At 44.6% G+C, this 16,171-nt stretch overlaps 1 protein-coding gene across 1 annotated transcript in view; it reads right to left on the reverse strand.

Moving 5' to 3' along the window:
* Positions 1-10,543, reverse strand: part of ANKRD28 (ankyrin repeat domain 28) — a 208,775-nt gene extending 198,232 nt beyond the window's left edge. Inside the window, exon 1 of the mRNA XM_052638319.1 lies at positions 10,471-10,543. Within this exon, the coding sequence (XP_052494279.1) occupies positions 10,471-10,497 (27 nt within the window). The 5' untranslated portion in view covers positions 10,498-10,543. The remainder of the gene's footprint in view (positions 1-10,470) is intronic.
* Between the last annotated feature and the right edge of the window lie 5,628 nt (positions 10,544-16,171).

The following is a 16,171-nucleotide window of genomic DNA, read 5'->3' on the forward strand; positions in this document are numbered from 1 at the left end:
CTATTCGAACTTCAGCTTAGTAATTAATATATGCAGTTTACACTAAATGAAAAGGTTTTACATATGTTCTGAATTACAGCAGTAGCCACCTAACGAATCTTGGGTGTCCCCATTTGTCTTTTATAATCTACCCTTCTAAAACCTGTAATTTAGCAGTTATTTAACTTTAGGGTTTCATGTACCTCTCAAAGGACCTAATGAAACTATGAACTGTCTTGAAAAAAGTACACATATACACAGTCCCTCTGAAGCCCTTCACAGAGCCTACATCAGACTTCCCATCAGTCAAAACTTCTTAACCTTGTACTCTGAGTACTTCATAATGTAGTCACTGTTAATTCAACTAATCTATCTCCAGTCCTTTCCAACTACAACCACCAATCAGGTCTACCTCCTCACTGTGTGTGTGTATCCTCAGTTATGTCTGACTCTTTGCAAACCCATGGACTGTAGCTCACCAGGCTCCTCTGTCCATGAGATTCTCCAGACAAGAATACTGGAGTGGGTTGCCATGCCCTCCTCCTGGGGATCTTCCCAATCCAGGGATCGAACCCAGGTCTCTGACATTGCAGGCGGATTCTTTACTGTCTAAGCCAAACACCATCCTTTATTTCTGGCTTGCCTTCAGGGATTTCCCTTGTTGCTTTCCTGCACCGATGTCTGCTTTCGACAAAGTCTTTCTGTGAACCTCAAACACCTCCCTAGCCATGAGGGTTTCCGTCTTCCTAAAATCAAATCATCTGATTCTTTCTGAATTTGGAATCATGTTATCTGCAACTCTTACAAAGCACTGCATGTTCCACACTGTATCATACAAGGTATTAAAAAAAAAATTAAGAAACATTTAGACTTAAAAAACTTATTTTTAAACTATGTTAGTTACATTTTCAGAGAATATGCCCCATGTTTTCCTTCAGCCTCTCTAAAGCTTTTCACGTGAAGCGTCTCCAACTCTGTGCATTGATTTATGTGTGTCTTCAGCTAGTGGCTCAAAAGGTAAAAAAAAAAAAAAAAAAATGCCTGCAATGAAGGAGACGCAGGTTCAACCCCTGGGTCAGGATGATTCCCGGAAAAGGAAATGGCAACCACTCCAGTATTCTTGCCTGAAGAATTCCATGCATAGTCCATGGGGTCACAAAGAATTGGACATGAATGAGTGACTAATACTTTCACTCAGTTTCTAGCCAGTAAGACTCTTCAGTGCAGAGACGGCAGCGACTGCACCTCTGTGTCCCCCACAGTATCCAACACAAAGTAAGGAGACACTAGATACGGAACACCTGAACATCTGAGCACCAGTGTCTTTTGAGCACATCACACATCCTGCATCCCCAATTACAAGGTTTTTCAGAACCATTTTTTTTTCCTACTGAAAAGTCAAATAATGTTTTACCCTTGACAAGATAACTGAAATACTTAACAAGTAAGAAGTTACTAAGTATCCAAAATAGTGATTTAAATCCATCCAACATGTACTCATTGATATGTCAACTCTGCTCCAAAAAAGAGACTTTTCAATATATCAAGTTCAGCTCAGTTCAGTCGCTCAGTTGTGTCCAACTCTTTGTGAACCCATGAACCACAGCACGCCAGGCCTCCCTGTCCATCACCAATGCCCGGAGTTTACCCAAACTCATGTCCATTGAGTCGGTGATGCCATCCAACCATCTCATCCTCTGTCATCCCCTTCTCCTCCTGCCTTCAATCTTTCCCAGCATCAGGGGCTTTTCAAATGAGTCAGCTCTTCGAGTCAAGTGGCCAAAGTATTGGAGTTTCAGCTTCAGCATCAGTCCTTCCAATGAACACCTAGGACTGATCTCCTTTAGGATGAACTGGTTGGATCTCCTTGCAGTCCAAGGGACTCTCAAGAGTCTTCTCCAACACCACAGTTCAAAAGCATCAATTCTTCGGTGCTCAGCTCAGTCATCCATACATGACTATTGGAAAAACCATAGCCTTGACTAGATGGACCTTTGTTGGCAAAGTAATGTCTCTGCTTTTGAACATGCTATCTAGGTTGGTCATGACTTTCCTTCCAAGGAGTAAGCATCTTTTAATTTCATGGCTGCAATCATCATCTGCACTGATTTTGGAGCCCAAAAAAATAGCCACTGTTTCCGCTGTTGCCCCATCTATTTGCCATGAAGTGATGGGACCAGATGCCATGATCTTAGTTTTCTGAATGTTGAGCTTTAAGCCAGCTTTTTTACTCTCCTCTTTCACCTTCATCAAGAGGCTACTGGTGGAGGTGGGGAAAACAAAACGTGACTGCTAATGGATTTTTAGAGTAATGAAATGTTCTAGAATTAGGTAATGGCTGTACAATTCTGTGAATATAATAAAAACTACTGAACACTTTGAAAGGGTGAATTTCACGGCATGCAAATTATATCTCAATTTTTTTATTTTTATAACCACTTTGGCTATTTTATCTGAAGGAAAATTGTTTCTTAATACGAATCTTATCGTATAATCGTTTGATTCTTCAAGCTGATCTACACTAGAGGTTGTAAACTGGTCCTCTTAGTTCACTTCATCACTGAGTCATGTCCGACTCTTTGCGACCCCATGGACTGCAGCACACCAGGCTTCCTTGTGCTTCACCAACTCTAGGAGCTTGCTGAAATGCACGTCCATCAGTTGGTGATGCCATCTAACCATCTCATCCTCTGTCATCCCCTTCTCCTCCTGCTTTCAATCTTTCCCAGCATCAGCGTCTTTTCAAATGAGTTGGCTCTTTGCATCAGGTGGCCAAAGTACTGAAACTTCAGCATCAGTCCTTCCAATTAGTATTCAGGACTGATTTCCTTTAGGATTGACAGGTTTGATCTTGCAGTCCAGGGACTCTCAAGAGTCTTCTCCAACACCACAGTTCAAAAACAGCACTTCTTCAGTGCTCAGTTTTCTTTATGGTCCAACTCCCACATCCATACATGACTACTGGAAAAACTATAGCTTTGACTGGACAAACCTCTGTTGCAAAGTAATGTCTCTGCTTTTGAATATGCTGTCTAGATCGGTCATAGCTTTTCTTCCAAGGAGCAATCATCTTTTAGTTTCATGGCTGCAGTCATCACTGCAGTGATTTGGGAGCCGAAGAAAATAAATTCTCTCATTGTTTCCATTGTTTCCCCATCTATTTCCCATGAAGCGATGGGACTGGATGCCATCATCTTCATTTTCTGAATATTGAGTTTTAAGCCAGGTTTTTCACTCTCCTTTCACTTTCATCAAGAGGGTCTTTAGTTCCTCTGTGCTTTCTGCCATAAGGGTGGTGTCATCGCCATATCTGAGGTCATTGATACTTTTCCCGGCAATCTTTTTCGCAGCTTGTGCTTCATCCAGCCCAGCATATCGCATGATGTACTCTGCATATAAGTTAAATAAGCAGAGTGACAATATACAGCCTTGACAGCCTCCTTTCCCACACTGGAACCATTCCATTGTTCCATGTCCAGTTCTAACTGTTGCTTCCTGACCTGCATAGATGGCTCAGGAGGCAGGTCAGGTTGTGTGGTATTCCCATCTCTTTAAGAATTTTCCACAGTCTGTTGTGATCCACACAGTTAAAGGCTTTGGTGTACTCAATAAAGGAGATGTTTTTCTGGAACTCTCTTGCTTTTTCGATGATCTGACCAATGTTGGCAATCTTATCTCTGGTTTATCTGCCTTTGAATAGCTTGAACATCTGCAAGTTCTGGGTTCACATACTGTTGAAGCTTAGCTTGGAGAACTTTGAGCATTACTTTGTTAGCATGTGAAATGTATACAATTGTGCAGTAGTTTGAACATTCTTTGGCATTGCCTTTCTTTGGGATTGGAATGAAAATTGACCTTTTCCAATCCTGTGGCCACTGCTGAGTTTTCCAAATTTGCTGGCATATTGAGTGCAGCACTTTCACAGCATCATCTTTTAGGACTTGAAATAGCTCAGTTGGAATTCCTCACCTCCACTAACTTTGTTTGTAGTGATGCTTCCTAAGGCCCACTTAATTTTGAATTGCAGGATGTCTGGCTCTAGGTGAGTGATCATACCATTGTGCTTATCTGGGACAAGATCTTTTTTGTATAGTTCTTCTGCATTTTCTTGCCACCTTTTCTTAATATCGTCTGCTTCTTTTAGATCCATACCTTTTCTGTCCTTTATTGTGCTCATCTTTGCATGAAATGTTCCCTTGGTGTCTCTAATTTTCTTGAAGAGATCTCTAGTCTTTCCCATTCTATTGTTTTCCTCTATTTCTTTGCACTGATCACAGAGAAGGCATTCTTATCTCTCCTTGCTATTCTTTGGAACTCTGCATTTCCTACTAACCCCCTTTTAAAACCACAGCTTTAAGATTTCCTCAATGATAACTACCAACTTGCCAACATTTATAAATAGAAATTTTTCCTAAGAATCTGTATCTCTGGCTTCCTATAAAAAAAAACTGGAGTTCTCAGAATACTAGGCACACCTTCCCAGCGACAACGGACTGGAGCTGATTAGCAGCTAACATACCTGTTATCTGCCATGATCTCCATCATTCCCAATTGTCTCCTAGATACTGAAGCCAAGTATCAGCTGCCATTCAGCTCCCTGTTTGTGAGTTTTTATCCTTTATCCAAACAAAGACCATCTACCTTTCTTATTAACGTATACTATGAATCACTGCTGATAAAATATAACCCTGTAATTGGTCTAAGGGTACAAATGTCCAGCTATAAGATGAGAAAGTTCTGGAGGTCTAGTGAATAGCGCAGTGAGTATAATTTACAATGCTCTATTGTATATACATAATTGAAAGCTGCTATAAGACACAGACCTCAAATACTGAAAGTTGTTACAAGACATAGATCTTATATATCATTTACACACAAAATGATAATTAATTACATGAAGGGACAGATGTGACTGTAGCCATGAAATTAAAAGATGCTTGCTCCTTGGGAGGAAAACCATGACAAACTTAGCGTATTAAAAAGCAGAGACATCACTTTGCCGACAAAGGTCCAGATAGACAAAGGTATGGTTTTTCCAGTAGTCACGTATGGATGTGAGAGTTGGACTATAAAGAAAGCTGCGTGTTGAAGAATTAATGCTTTCTAATTATGGTGCTGAAAAAGACTCTTGAGAGTCCCTTGGACTGCAAGGAGATACAACCAGTCAGTCCTAAAGGAAATCAACCCTGAATATTCATTGAAAGGATTAATGCTAAAGGTAAAGCTTCGATACTTTGGCCACCAGATGCAAAGAGCTGACTCACTGGAAAAGACCCTGATGCTGGGAAAGATTGAAGGCAAAAAGAGAAGTCGGTGGCAGAGGATGAGATGGTTAGATAACATCACCGACTCAGCAGACGTAAATCTGAACAAGCTCTGGAAGATAATGAAGGACAAAGGAGCCTGTCATACTGCAGTCCATGGGGTTGCAAAGAGTGAGACACAACTTAGTAACTGAACAACAACATGGAAGTGTTGACTAACTTACTGCAGTAACCCATTTCACAACACATTCATGTATCAGAGCAGTGTCGTCCATTTCAAACTCACATATGTTATGCATGAATAATACCTCCACAAGGTTGGAAAATGTACAAAAAAGATCTTCACGACTCAGATAATCACGATGGTGTGACTACTCACTCACCTGGAGCCAGACCTCCTGGAATGTGAAGTCAAGTGGGCCTTAGGAAGCATCATTAGGAACAAAGTTAGTGGAGGTGATGGAATTCCAGTTGAGCTGTTTCAAATTCTAAAAGATGATGCTGTGAAAGTGCTGCACTCAATAAGTCAGTAAATTTGGAAAACTCAGCAGTGGCCACAGGACTGGAAAAGGTCAGTTTTCATTGCAATGCCAAAGAATGCTCAAACAAGCGCACAATTGCTCTCATCTCACACACTAATAAAGTAATACTCAAAATTCTCCAAGCCAGGGTTCAGCAATACATGAACCATGAATAGTATGTGAACCGTGAACTTCCAGATGTTCAAGCTGGTTTTGGAAAAGGCAGAGGAAACAGAGATCATCTGTTAGATCATCGAAAAAGCAAGAGAAACATGTTCCAGAAAAACATCTATTTCTGCTTTATTGACTATGCCAAAGCCTTTGACTGTATGGATCACAACAAACTGTGGAAAATTCTTAAAGAGATGGGAATAGCACACCACCTGACCTGTCTCTTGAGACCTGTATGCAGGTCAGGAAGCAACAGTTAGAACTGGACATGGAACAATGGAATGGTTCCAATGTGGGAAAGGAGGCTGTCAAGGCTGTATATTGTCACTCTGCTTATTTAACTTATATGCAGAGTACATCATGCGATATGCTGGGCTGGATGAAGCACAAGCTGCAATCAATAGCTGCAAGCACAGCTTGCAAACAAGCTGCTGGGAGAAATATCAATAACCTCAGATATGGCAATGACACCACCCTTATGGCAGAAAGCACAGAGGAACTAAAGACCCTCTTGATGAAAGTGAAAGGAGAGTGAAAAACCTGGCTTAAAACTCAATATTCAGAAAACGAAGATGATGGCATCCAGTCCCATCACTTCATGGGAAATAGATGGGGAAACAATGCAAACAATGAGAGACTTTATTTTCTTCGGCTCCCAAATCACTGCAGTGATGACTGCAGCCATGAAACTAAAAGACGCTTACTCCTTGAAAGGAAAGTTATGACCAGTCTAGACAGCATATTCAAAAACAGAGGTATTACTTTGCCAACAAAGGTCCATCTAGTCAAAGCTATAGTTTTTCCAGTGGTCATGTATGGACGTGAGAGTTGGACTATAAAGAAAGCTGAGCGCCAAAGAATTGATGCTTTTGAACTGTGGTGTTGGTGTTGGAGGAGACTCTTGAGAGTCCCTTGGGCTGCAAGGAGATCCAACCAGTCCATCCTAAAGGAGATCAGTCCAGGGTGTTCATTGGAAGGACTGATGCTGAAGCTGAAACTCCAGTACTTTGGCCACCTGATGCGAAGAGCTGATTCATTTGGAAAGACCCTGATGCTGGGAGGGATTGAGGGCAGGAGGAAAAGGGGACAACAAAGGATGAGATGGTTGGATGGCATCACCGACTCAATGGACATGGGTTTGGGTGGACTCCGGGAGTTGGTGATGGACAGGGAGGCCTGGTATACTGCGGTTCATCGGGTTGCAAAGAGTCGGACACGACTGAGCAACTGAACTGAACTGAAAAGTTGGAAAATAAATAAATTTTAAATGCAACCATGCAAGGAGAAAAAAACCTGACAGTGACACCTGTTGAATAAAACCCTGCAATTGTTACAGATTCATACTGTATAAACACATCAAAGTGGGGAAAAAAGTCTAGGGAAAAATTCATGTTTCCACTACTACAAACAGCAGACATTCCTTTTATTTCATTTACAGTTATTTTCACCTACAAATAAAAAATAGTACAGTAATAACTCTTTACCCCCATATTGGGATTGGCACAAAATGAGGGAGAGCTGTCTCATTCACTGATTGGATAGGAAAACAAACTACTGTGTTTACTCACTGATTCTATGTTTAAACCAACTATAACCCCCCTGACACTTATGTGCACAAAGAAAAACAACCCCTACCTATGTTTAGTTTCTCTGTAACAGACTGTAACAATGGAAAAAAGCAAAATACAGTGTAAATATGGAAATAACAGAGAAAAGCTCAAGTGAAAATGAGGACTGAGTAAAATGCTGTCAAGCACCTTCCAGCTTTACAATTCTGTGTATTTAAATAGATCTCCTCCTTTCCTCCAAGTAAAATAATTCATCTAGCTGAATGGCCTGTTCGTAGACGGAAAAGGTTAAAATGGTATTTGCAGGCTTCCCTGGGGGCTCAGTTGTAAAGAATTTACCTGCCAAAGCAGGAGACAGGCATTCAATCTCTGATCCGGGAAGATCCAAAATGCCTAGGATCAACTAGGCCCGTGGGCCACAATTATTGAGCCTGTACTCTAGAGTTTGGGAGTTGCAGTCACTGAAGCCTGTGCTCTAGAGTCTGTGATCCACAGCAAGAGAAACCACTGCAATGAAAAGCCTGTGCACTCTCTATCGGGGCGCAGTGGTCAAGAATTTGCAAGCCAATGCAGGGGACTCAAGAGATGAAGTTCCACTCCTGGGTGGGAAAGATCCTCCGGAGAAGGAAATGGCAACTCACTCAGGTATTCCTGCCTGAAAAATTCCATGGACAGAGGAACCTGGTGGGCTACAGTACATGGGGGCTGCAAAGAGTTGGACAGGACTAAGCACGCACCCGCTCACTTAAAGCCCGTGCAGCAACGAAGACACCCAGCACTGCCAAAAATGAATAAAATTATTTTTTTTAAATATATTTGCATTCCATTTCATTTTTACCATTACTTTCAATAGCTAATAAAATATCAACATATAAGATGACTTCTAAAAGTGGCTATTCCCTTTTAACCAGGCAAAAACAAACTCACTTTTAGAAGTCTTCCAAAAGACAGACCAAATGAGCCAACTGCTAGTAGTTTAGAAGTAAACCCTAACACTCTTTCCCCCATCTGAGCCATGCCACTTCATTAACTCGCCCAAATATCTTCAAGTTTACAAGTGACATTTTACATATCATCCTTAGTTCAGTTCAGTCACTCAGTCATATCCAAGTCTTTGCGACCCCATGGACTGCAGCACGCCAGGCCTCTCTCCATCACCAACTCCCGGAGCTTACTCAAACTCATGTCCATTGAGTCAGTGATGCCATCCAACCATCTCATCTTCTGTTATCCTCTTCTCCTTCCGCCTTCAATCTTCCCCAATACCAGGCTCTATTCAAATGCAAAATCTTTATCATCCTTACCCTGGACATTATATCTAAAACTGGAGTAGCATCACAATTGCTTCATCACTGCAGTTCCTAAATACACAAAGGTGCCACTAGGTTTTATGTGCAACTGAAACTACAACCCTGTTTCTGTAAAATGAGATGCTCTCTTTACTAAAAGTTAACCAAGTTTCTAATGCACACAATGATCCAAATAACTTTCTTCAAAAGTGTAGGACTAAAAACAAAAACTGTTACCTCAACTATAAGTTATGGAAACACAACGCGCCACTGGATCAGTAAAGATTAGTGGAGTACCTAGATCAGAGTTTCACACCATTAAAAGCACAACGTGAATGAACTGTACAGTAATTAGCGTGAATTGGTTTATGCTTTACCTGTTATTCTTTAATAGTGCTGCCCCATAGAACTTTTTGATATCATCTGTCCTGTGCAATACCACAGTCAAGAGTCGCACAGGGTATGGGACAGTTGAAATGTGGCTAGCAGGAATGAAGAACTGAATTTAGTTTATTTAAAATTAAAGTTAAGTTGCCACATGTGGCTACTGGCTTTCATGTTGGACAATGCTGTTCAACGATTTGAAATACAATGTATAAACTTGACTAAATGCTATAGTTTTTCAAAGTATCAAGTCTTGATGACCTTAACACCAACTAAAACCTTCCTGATATCAAATGATACATACACAAGTTCAGCCATCGGCCTCCACAGAAAAGGCACTAACGACATGACACTACTTAGATTCAAACTTTAAGGTACAGTATTTGCTAAGAGACAATACTGAAAAATACATCTCAAGATTTCCCCCACCGTTTTTCAAAAGGGGATTTCACTTCTGAAACAGTTTCCCAATGCATCCAACTACCTTCCCTTTAAATGTGCTCAATACCTTCTGTTCAGAAAAACAAATGGCAAAAAAACAAATTCTCAGGAAGAATAAGCCTACTGCGACTCGGTGTATTTCACACGTTCATTTCCTTTTTCCTTTAGAGGAGATTTCAAATGTTTGCATTGCCTAGTCTTGCTACCCATCATTCAATGTTTTAAGGTAGACAAATCATTCCGATATAGTGGCGATTTCGTCCCTAGACACAAAAGTATCTCCTCCATCAAAGAGGGTCACGATTCTTTCCCGCACTTCAGGTGTTCGTGAACCCGCTCTTCCTGAGTCAAGAAAAGTAACCAAAATGGTGCACAAAACGTCAGAAGAAAACGAGTCTGGGAACTTGCACGGTGAATAACTTAGTCCTTGAGCGAAAAAAAAAACCCAACCTCCTTTGACCCGGAGAGGCGGCCTCCAACTTACCCGGCGACGCCAACAGGCGGACAAGGTCGTGACCCGCGGTCCCGGCCGCGGGCGGCGCCCGGCCCGGGCGGCGGGAAGCCACCTGTTAGGCCCGGGCCTCACTCACCTGGAGGAGCGAAGGCGCGGACCCGGACGCGGGCGCCCGGCGCGAGCGCGGACCCGCCCCTCAGGCGGCGGCGGCGGCCGGAGGCGGCGGCACGTGGGCTCCCCCGGGCCGGGCGGCTCTGACAGGCGGACCCCGCGACCCCCGGGGCGCCCCCGCCGGCCTCGCGCCGCCCAGCCCAGCGGGCGCCCCGCGGCCCGCCCCGCCGGCGCCCCCGCCCCGCAGCCTTTCCCTCACACGCCCGGAGCCCGCCGCCCCTCGCCTACCTGGTCGCGGAGTTTGAGGAACGCCATGGCGGTCGCCGCCGCCCGGCCGGCGCTGCCGCCTCAGGAGCCTCTCCAGCGCCCGGAGCCGGCAGGTCGGCGGCCGTGCGCTGAGGAGTCCGCGGGTAGGGGGGCGGCGCCGCCTCCCCGCCTCCCCGCCTCCAGCCGCCGCCGCCGCCGCCGCCGCCGCGAGGTGAGGAACCGGAGGGTCCCGCCTCCTCCGCGAGGACTCCCCGCCCTCTTGCTTCCTTTCTTCCTCTACCCCGTCCGCCGCCTCCTCAGCCGCCGCCGCCTCACGCCCCCTTTCCCCGACACAGCCGAGCGGCCCCCGCGGCCCCGCCGCTCCAGCCCGCGGCCGCCGCGGCATCCAAACTCCACTCCACAATATTACCACCACCGCCCGCCGCGATTGGCGGCCGCGCGGGGGAGAGGCCAGAGTAAGCCGGGCGCCCATTGGCCACGCCGCCGCGCTCGCCCGGGGCCCCGCCTCCCGGACGGGGCGGGGCCGGGCAGGAAGCGGCGAGGGTGGGCGCGGAGCCGCGGGCGCCGGGCGGGGGGCGGGTGTGAGAGAGCGCCGCGCGGAGCCGGGGGAGGGGCGGCCAGGTGCCGGGGCGCGCGCCCGGGGCGCGGGGGGCGGAGCCCGGCCGGGGGTGCGGGTCCCGGCTCCGGCCCTGACTGCCCCCGGGCTCGCGCGTGAGGGGCGCCGGGCAGACGCCCGCCCCCTCACAAAGCCTGAGGAGGCTGCGGGGACCGGGTGAGGGGCTGGGGAGGGCGTGAGGGGTGGGGGGCGCTCGGGCCCTGCCGCCTTCCCGGGGCCAAGCCGACTCTCACGTCTGGGCTTCCTCGGGGTGCACACAACCCGAGGGAGCGGGCTGAGACGTGGTCCCCGGGAGGCGGCTGTCCCGCCTCGGGTGGCCGCGCGGGAGGGCAGAGGCCGGAGGGAAGGGGCCGAGCCAAGTGGCCGAGTCTGACACGTCGAAGGAGAAGGAGCTCTCTTCTCTCCGACCCTCGGCCCTCCGCACCTGAGGAGGTTAGAAAAGGGGGGCGTCCGGGGATGGCTGCCCTCCCCCGGGGGGCGCAGCCCCCGTGGGCGGGGGAGGGGACGACGACGCCGGCCTTCTGGGCGGAACGGCAGCATCTCTGCAGCCAAACTGGCTGTGGACGCCCGAGTCTTTCTCTCTGCCCCACAGTTCCAATCCGAAGCAAGGCGATGATGGTTCTCTCCCCCCAAAGCCTCCTGCCTGGCTTGCGTTTTTTTTTTCCGCCCTCTTTCTTCTTTCTCATCTGAAGGGTTTTGCCTCCCACTCGAGAGAAATCAATTAAAAAAAAAAAAAAAAGATGTGCTGGATGCATCCTTGGATGGAGGAGGAGAGGAATGACTCCCTCACCCTGCTACACACGCCCCCACGCCACCCCACAGCTCTGAAACGGCTTTTCTTTCTTCGGCAGCCGCACTCTGTTGCCATTCCAGGCTTGTGTGGGAGAAGACTGCTGTGCGCCTGTGTCTGTCCGCCCGGGCGACTCCAGCCCTCGGTTAATGAAAGGTACAGATGGTTAGAACACAAATGTGTGACGTCAGGCTTGGTTTTAGAAAGTTCTCTGTTCCCTGCATCAATTGTGTCTCTTAGGACAGACTTATTTAGAGGATCGATTTTGGTCTAATGGCAAGCAGGAGAAAAGGGAACCTATGCCAAGAATGTCAGTGTCTTGTAGTTCTACGCTTATTACAAAAAAGCTTTTAGCCCCATAAAAAAGGAAAGTATCAGTGCAAAACGAAAAGCACCACTGATTGATAGCCTGATCCTTCCAGTATTCTTTGACATACCAAAGGTTCGATTCTGTACAAACAGTTTCTTGTCTAATGACATTTCTCATCATAAATTATATTTCCTAGGTAAAATGAAGAGATTTGCGCAACTGCGAGGTAACACTCATGATGAAACCAAACAGCTCTTGCTTTGCATCCTCAGTACCTCTCACCCCTTCATCAACTCCTGCACGTTAAATAGGGATACTGTTTGCCACCCAGTCTCTCCTTTCAGTTCAGTGAAGGTAAAGGAGTTAACACTGTGAAAACACTTGAGTTCAAAACAGAGATGCTGTGGTAATATTACTGGAGTACTTCTGATCACAAGTTGCCGGTATAAACAGTTACCCATGTGCTGTGTCCACTACAGAGTTCCTAGTCCAGGAATGTAAGAATTTACTCTCATTCATACACAAGCCTATTAAGCCCTCTGGATGTCTAGCCAGGAATTAATACGTCACCCTATCCCAGCAACCCACTCCCAATAACTTCTTCTAAGTTTAAGTTCTAGAATTGAAAAGCACAACAGGAACTTGATTAGGAACAAGGCAAAGATTCACTTTTGAGAAAACAAATGCCTTTGAGAATGTGAACAAATATCATGGGCCAAAGATGCATTTTAATAGATTTTAGGCTTGAGCTAGTGAAACTTTTCAGGGCTCTTCTGAAGTTTTCTAATTAATAATAGTTGATAAAAGTATTTTATAAGTCACCATCCCCGACAACCTTGCAAATAGAAGGCTCCAAACTCTCCTAATAGATAATGTTTAATATCCAGGTCAAATCTAACCCTCCTCCACCCTAACCACCATTTAATTTATGTCTTAATTTCACCATTTGTAAAAACTAAGCATAACATTATCTGGCCTACACATCTCATACAACCAAATAAGATAATGATATGAAAGGCTGTAGGAACTCTGCAGAACCGTTCAAGTATAATGTTATTATTGTAGCAACTACATTTTCATTATCAGGACAGAGGGTAACAGTCATTCTGAAAAATAGGAATAAGAAATCTATGTAATTTAGCAATAGGATTAAATAAGGGTTATATTCAAATTCTGACAATTTTTATATCTTTATTATAAGATTATTCCAGGCTATATATATATAAAATATTTGAATATTAAATCTATAGTATTGAAAAATCTTCTGTAATTAAAGCTGATGAGGCCAAGAGCTAGAATGGTGTCAGTAACCTCTCTCCAGCTCTTGTCACCCCATCCTTTTCTGTCACTTTCATTCTCCTTTACTGCACCCAGCCTCTGAACTCACATCTTAAGTACTCTGCAGTCTGTTTCCTTTTCAAAAGGAAACCTCAAATTTTAAAAGTATCAGGAAATAACTAATAAGTTAGGCTAGACCCCTGTGCCCATGCTTCAGCCAATTACTACAACAAGCAGGATCTGAGAATTGACAATAGCAGGATCTGAGAATTGATCATAGCTTCCATACAGTTGTTCAGTTGCTCAGTTGTGACCAACTCTTTGCATCCCCATGGATTGCAGCACACCAGGCTTCCCTGTCCTTCACTGTCTCCCAGAGTTTGCTCAAATTCATGTTCACTGAGTCGGTAATGCCACCCAACCATTTCGTCCTCTGTCATCCCCTTCTCCTCCTGCCTTCAATCTTTCCCACCATAAGGATCTTTTCCAGTGAATTGGCTCTTCCTGTCAGGTGGCCAAACTATTGGAGCTTCAGCTTCAGCATCAATCCTTCCAGTGAATATTCAGGATTGATTTCCTTTAGGATTAACTGGTTGGATCTCCTTGCAGTCCAAGGGACTCAAGAGTTTTCTCCAACACCACAGTTCAAAGCATCATTTCTTTGGTGCTCAGCCTTGTTTATGGTCCAACTTTCACATCCATACATGACTACTGGAAAAGCCACAGCTTTGACTGTACGGACCTTTGTTGGCAAAGTAACTTCTCTGTTTTTTAATATGCTGTCTAGATTTGTCATAGCTTTTCTTCCAAGAAGCGAGCGTCTCCTAATTTCATGGCTGCAGTCATGGTTTGGAGCCCAAGAAAATCAAGTCTGTCACTGTTTCCAGTGTTTCCCCATCTATTTGTCATGAAGTGATGGGACCCGATGCCATGATTTTAGGTTTTTGAATGCTGAGTTTTAAGCCAGTTTTTTCACTCTCCTCTTTCACTTTCATCTAGAGGCTCTTTAGTTCCTCTTTGCTTTCTGTGGTATCATCTGCATATGTGAGGTTATTGATATTTCTCTAGGAAATCTTGATTCCAGGTTGTGTTTCATCCAGCCCAGCGTTTCGCATGATGTACTCTGCATATAAGTTAAATAAGCAAGGTAACAATATACAGCCTTGATGGACTCCTTTCCCAATTTGGAACCAGTCTGTTGTTCATGTCCAGTTCTAACTGTTGCTTCTTGACCTACATGCAGATTTTGCAGGAGGCATGTAAGATAGTCTGGTATTCCCATCTCTTCAAGGATTTCCCACAGTTTGTTGTGATCCGCACAGTGAAAGGCTTTGGTGTAGTCAATGAAGTAGAGGTAGTTGTTTTTCTGGAACTCTCTTGCTTTTTTGATGATCCAGTGGATGTTGGCAATTTGATCTCTGGTTCCTCTGCCTTTTCTAAAACCAGCTAGTACATCTGGAAGTTCACAGTTCACGTACTGTTGAAGCCTGGCTTGGAGAATCTTGAGCATTACTTTGCTACCATGTAAGATGAGTGTAATTGAGCAGTAGTTTGAGCATTCTTTGGCTTTGCCTTTCTTCGGGATTGGAATGAAAACTGACCTTTTCCAGTCCTGTGGCCACTGCTGAAATTTCCAAATTTGCTGGCATATTGAGTACAGCATTTTCACAACATCATCTTTTAGGATTTGAAATAGCTCAACTGGAATTCCATCACCTGTACTACCTTTGTTCGTAGTGTTGCCTCCTAAGGCCCACTTGACTTCACATTCCAGGATGTCTGGCTCTAGGTGAGTGATCACACTATCATGGTTATCTGGCTCATTAAGATCTTCTTTGTATAGTTCTTTTGTGTATTCTTGCCACCTTTTCTTAGTATCTTCTGCTTCTGTTAGGTCCATACCGTTTCTGTCCTTTATTGTGCCCATCTTTGCATGAAATATTTCCTTGTACCTATATTTTCTTGAAGAGATCTCTAGTCTTTCCCATTCTGTTTTTTTCCTCTATTTCTTTGCATTGATCACTGAGGAAGGCTTTCTTATCTCTCCTTGCTATTCTTTGGAACTCTGCATTCATATGGGTATACCTTACCTTTTCTCCTTTGCCTTTAGCTTCTTTTCTTTTCACAGCTATTTGTGAGACCTCCTCAGACAGCCATTTTGCCTTTTTGCATTTCTTTTTCTTGGTGATGCTCTTGATCACTGCCTCTTTTACAATGCTACAAACCTCCGCCCATAGTTCTTCAGACACTCTGTCTATTAGATCTAATCCCTTGAATCTATTTGTCTCTTCCACTGAATAATCATTAAGGGATTTGATTTAGGTCATACCTGAAAGGCCTTGTGATTTTCCCTACTTTGTTAAATTTAAGTCTGAATTTGGCAATAAGGAGTTCATGATCTGTGCCACAGTCAGCTCCTAGTCTTGTTTTTGTTGACTGTATAGAGCTTCTCCATCTTTGGCTGCAAAGAATATAATCAATCTGATTTCAGTATTGACCATCCAGTGACCATGTGTAGAGTTGTCTCTTTTGTTCTTTGAAGAGGGTGTTTGCGATGACCAGTGCATTCTCTTGGCAAAACTCTGTTAGCCTGTGCTGTGCTTCATTTTGTACTCCAGGGCCAAACTTGCCTGTTACTCCAGGTATCTCTTGACTTCCTACTTTTGCATTCCAGTCCCCTATGATGAAAAGGATATCTTTTTTGAGTGTTAGTTCTAGAAGGTCTTGT

Source organism: Budorcas taxicolor, chromosome 1 (genome assembly GCF_023091745.1).
Source record: "Budorcas taxicolor isolate Tak-1 chromosome 1, Takin1.1, whole genome shotgun sequence".
NCBI classification, from domain to species: Eukaryota; Metazoa; Chordata; class Mammalia; order Artiodactyla; family Bovidae; genus Budorcas; species Budorcas taxicolor.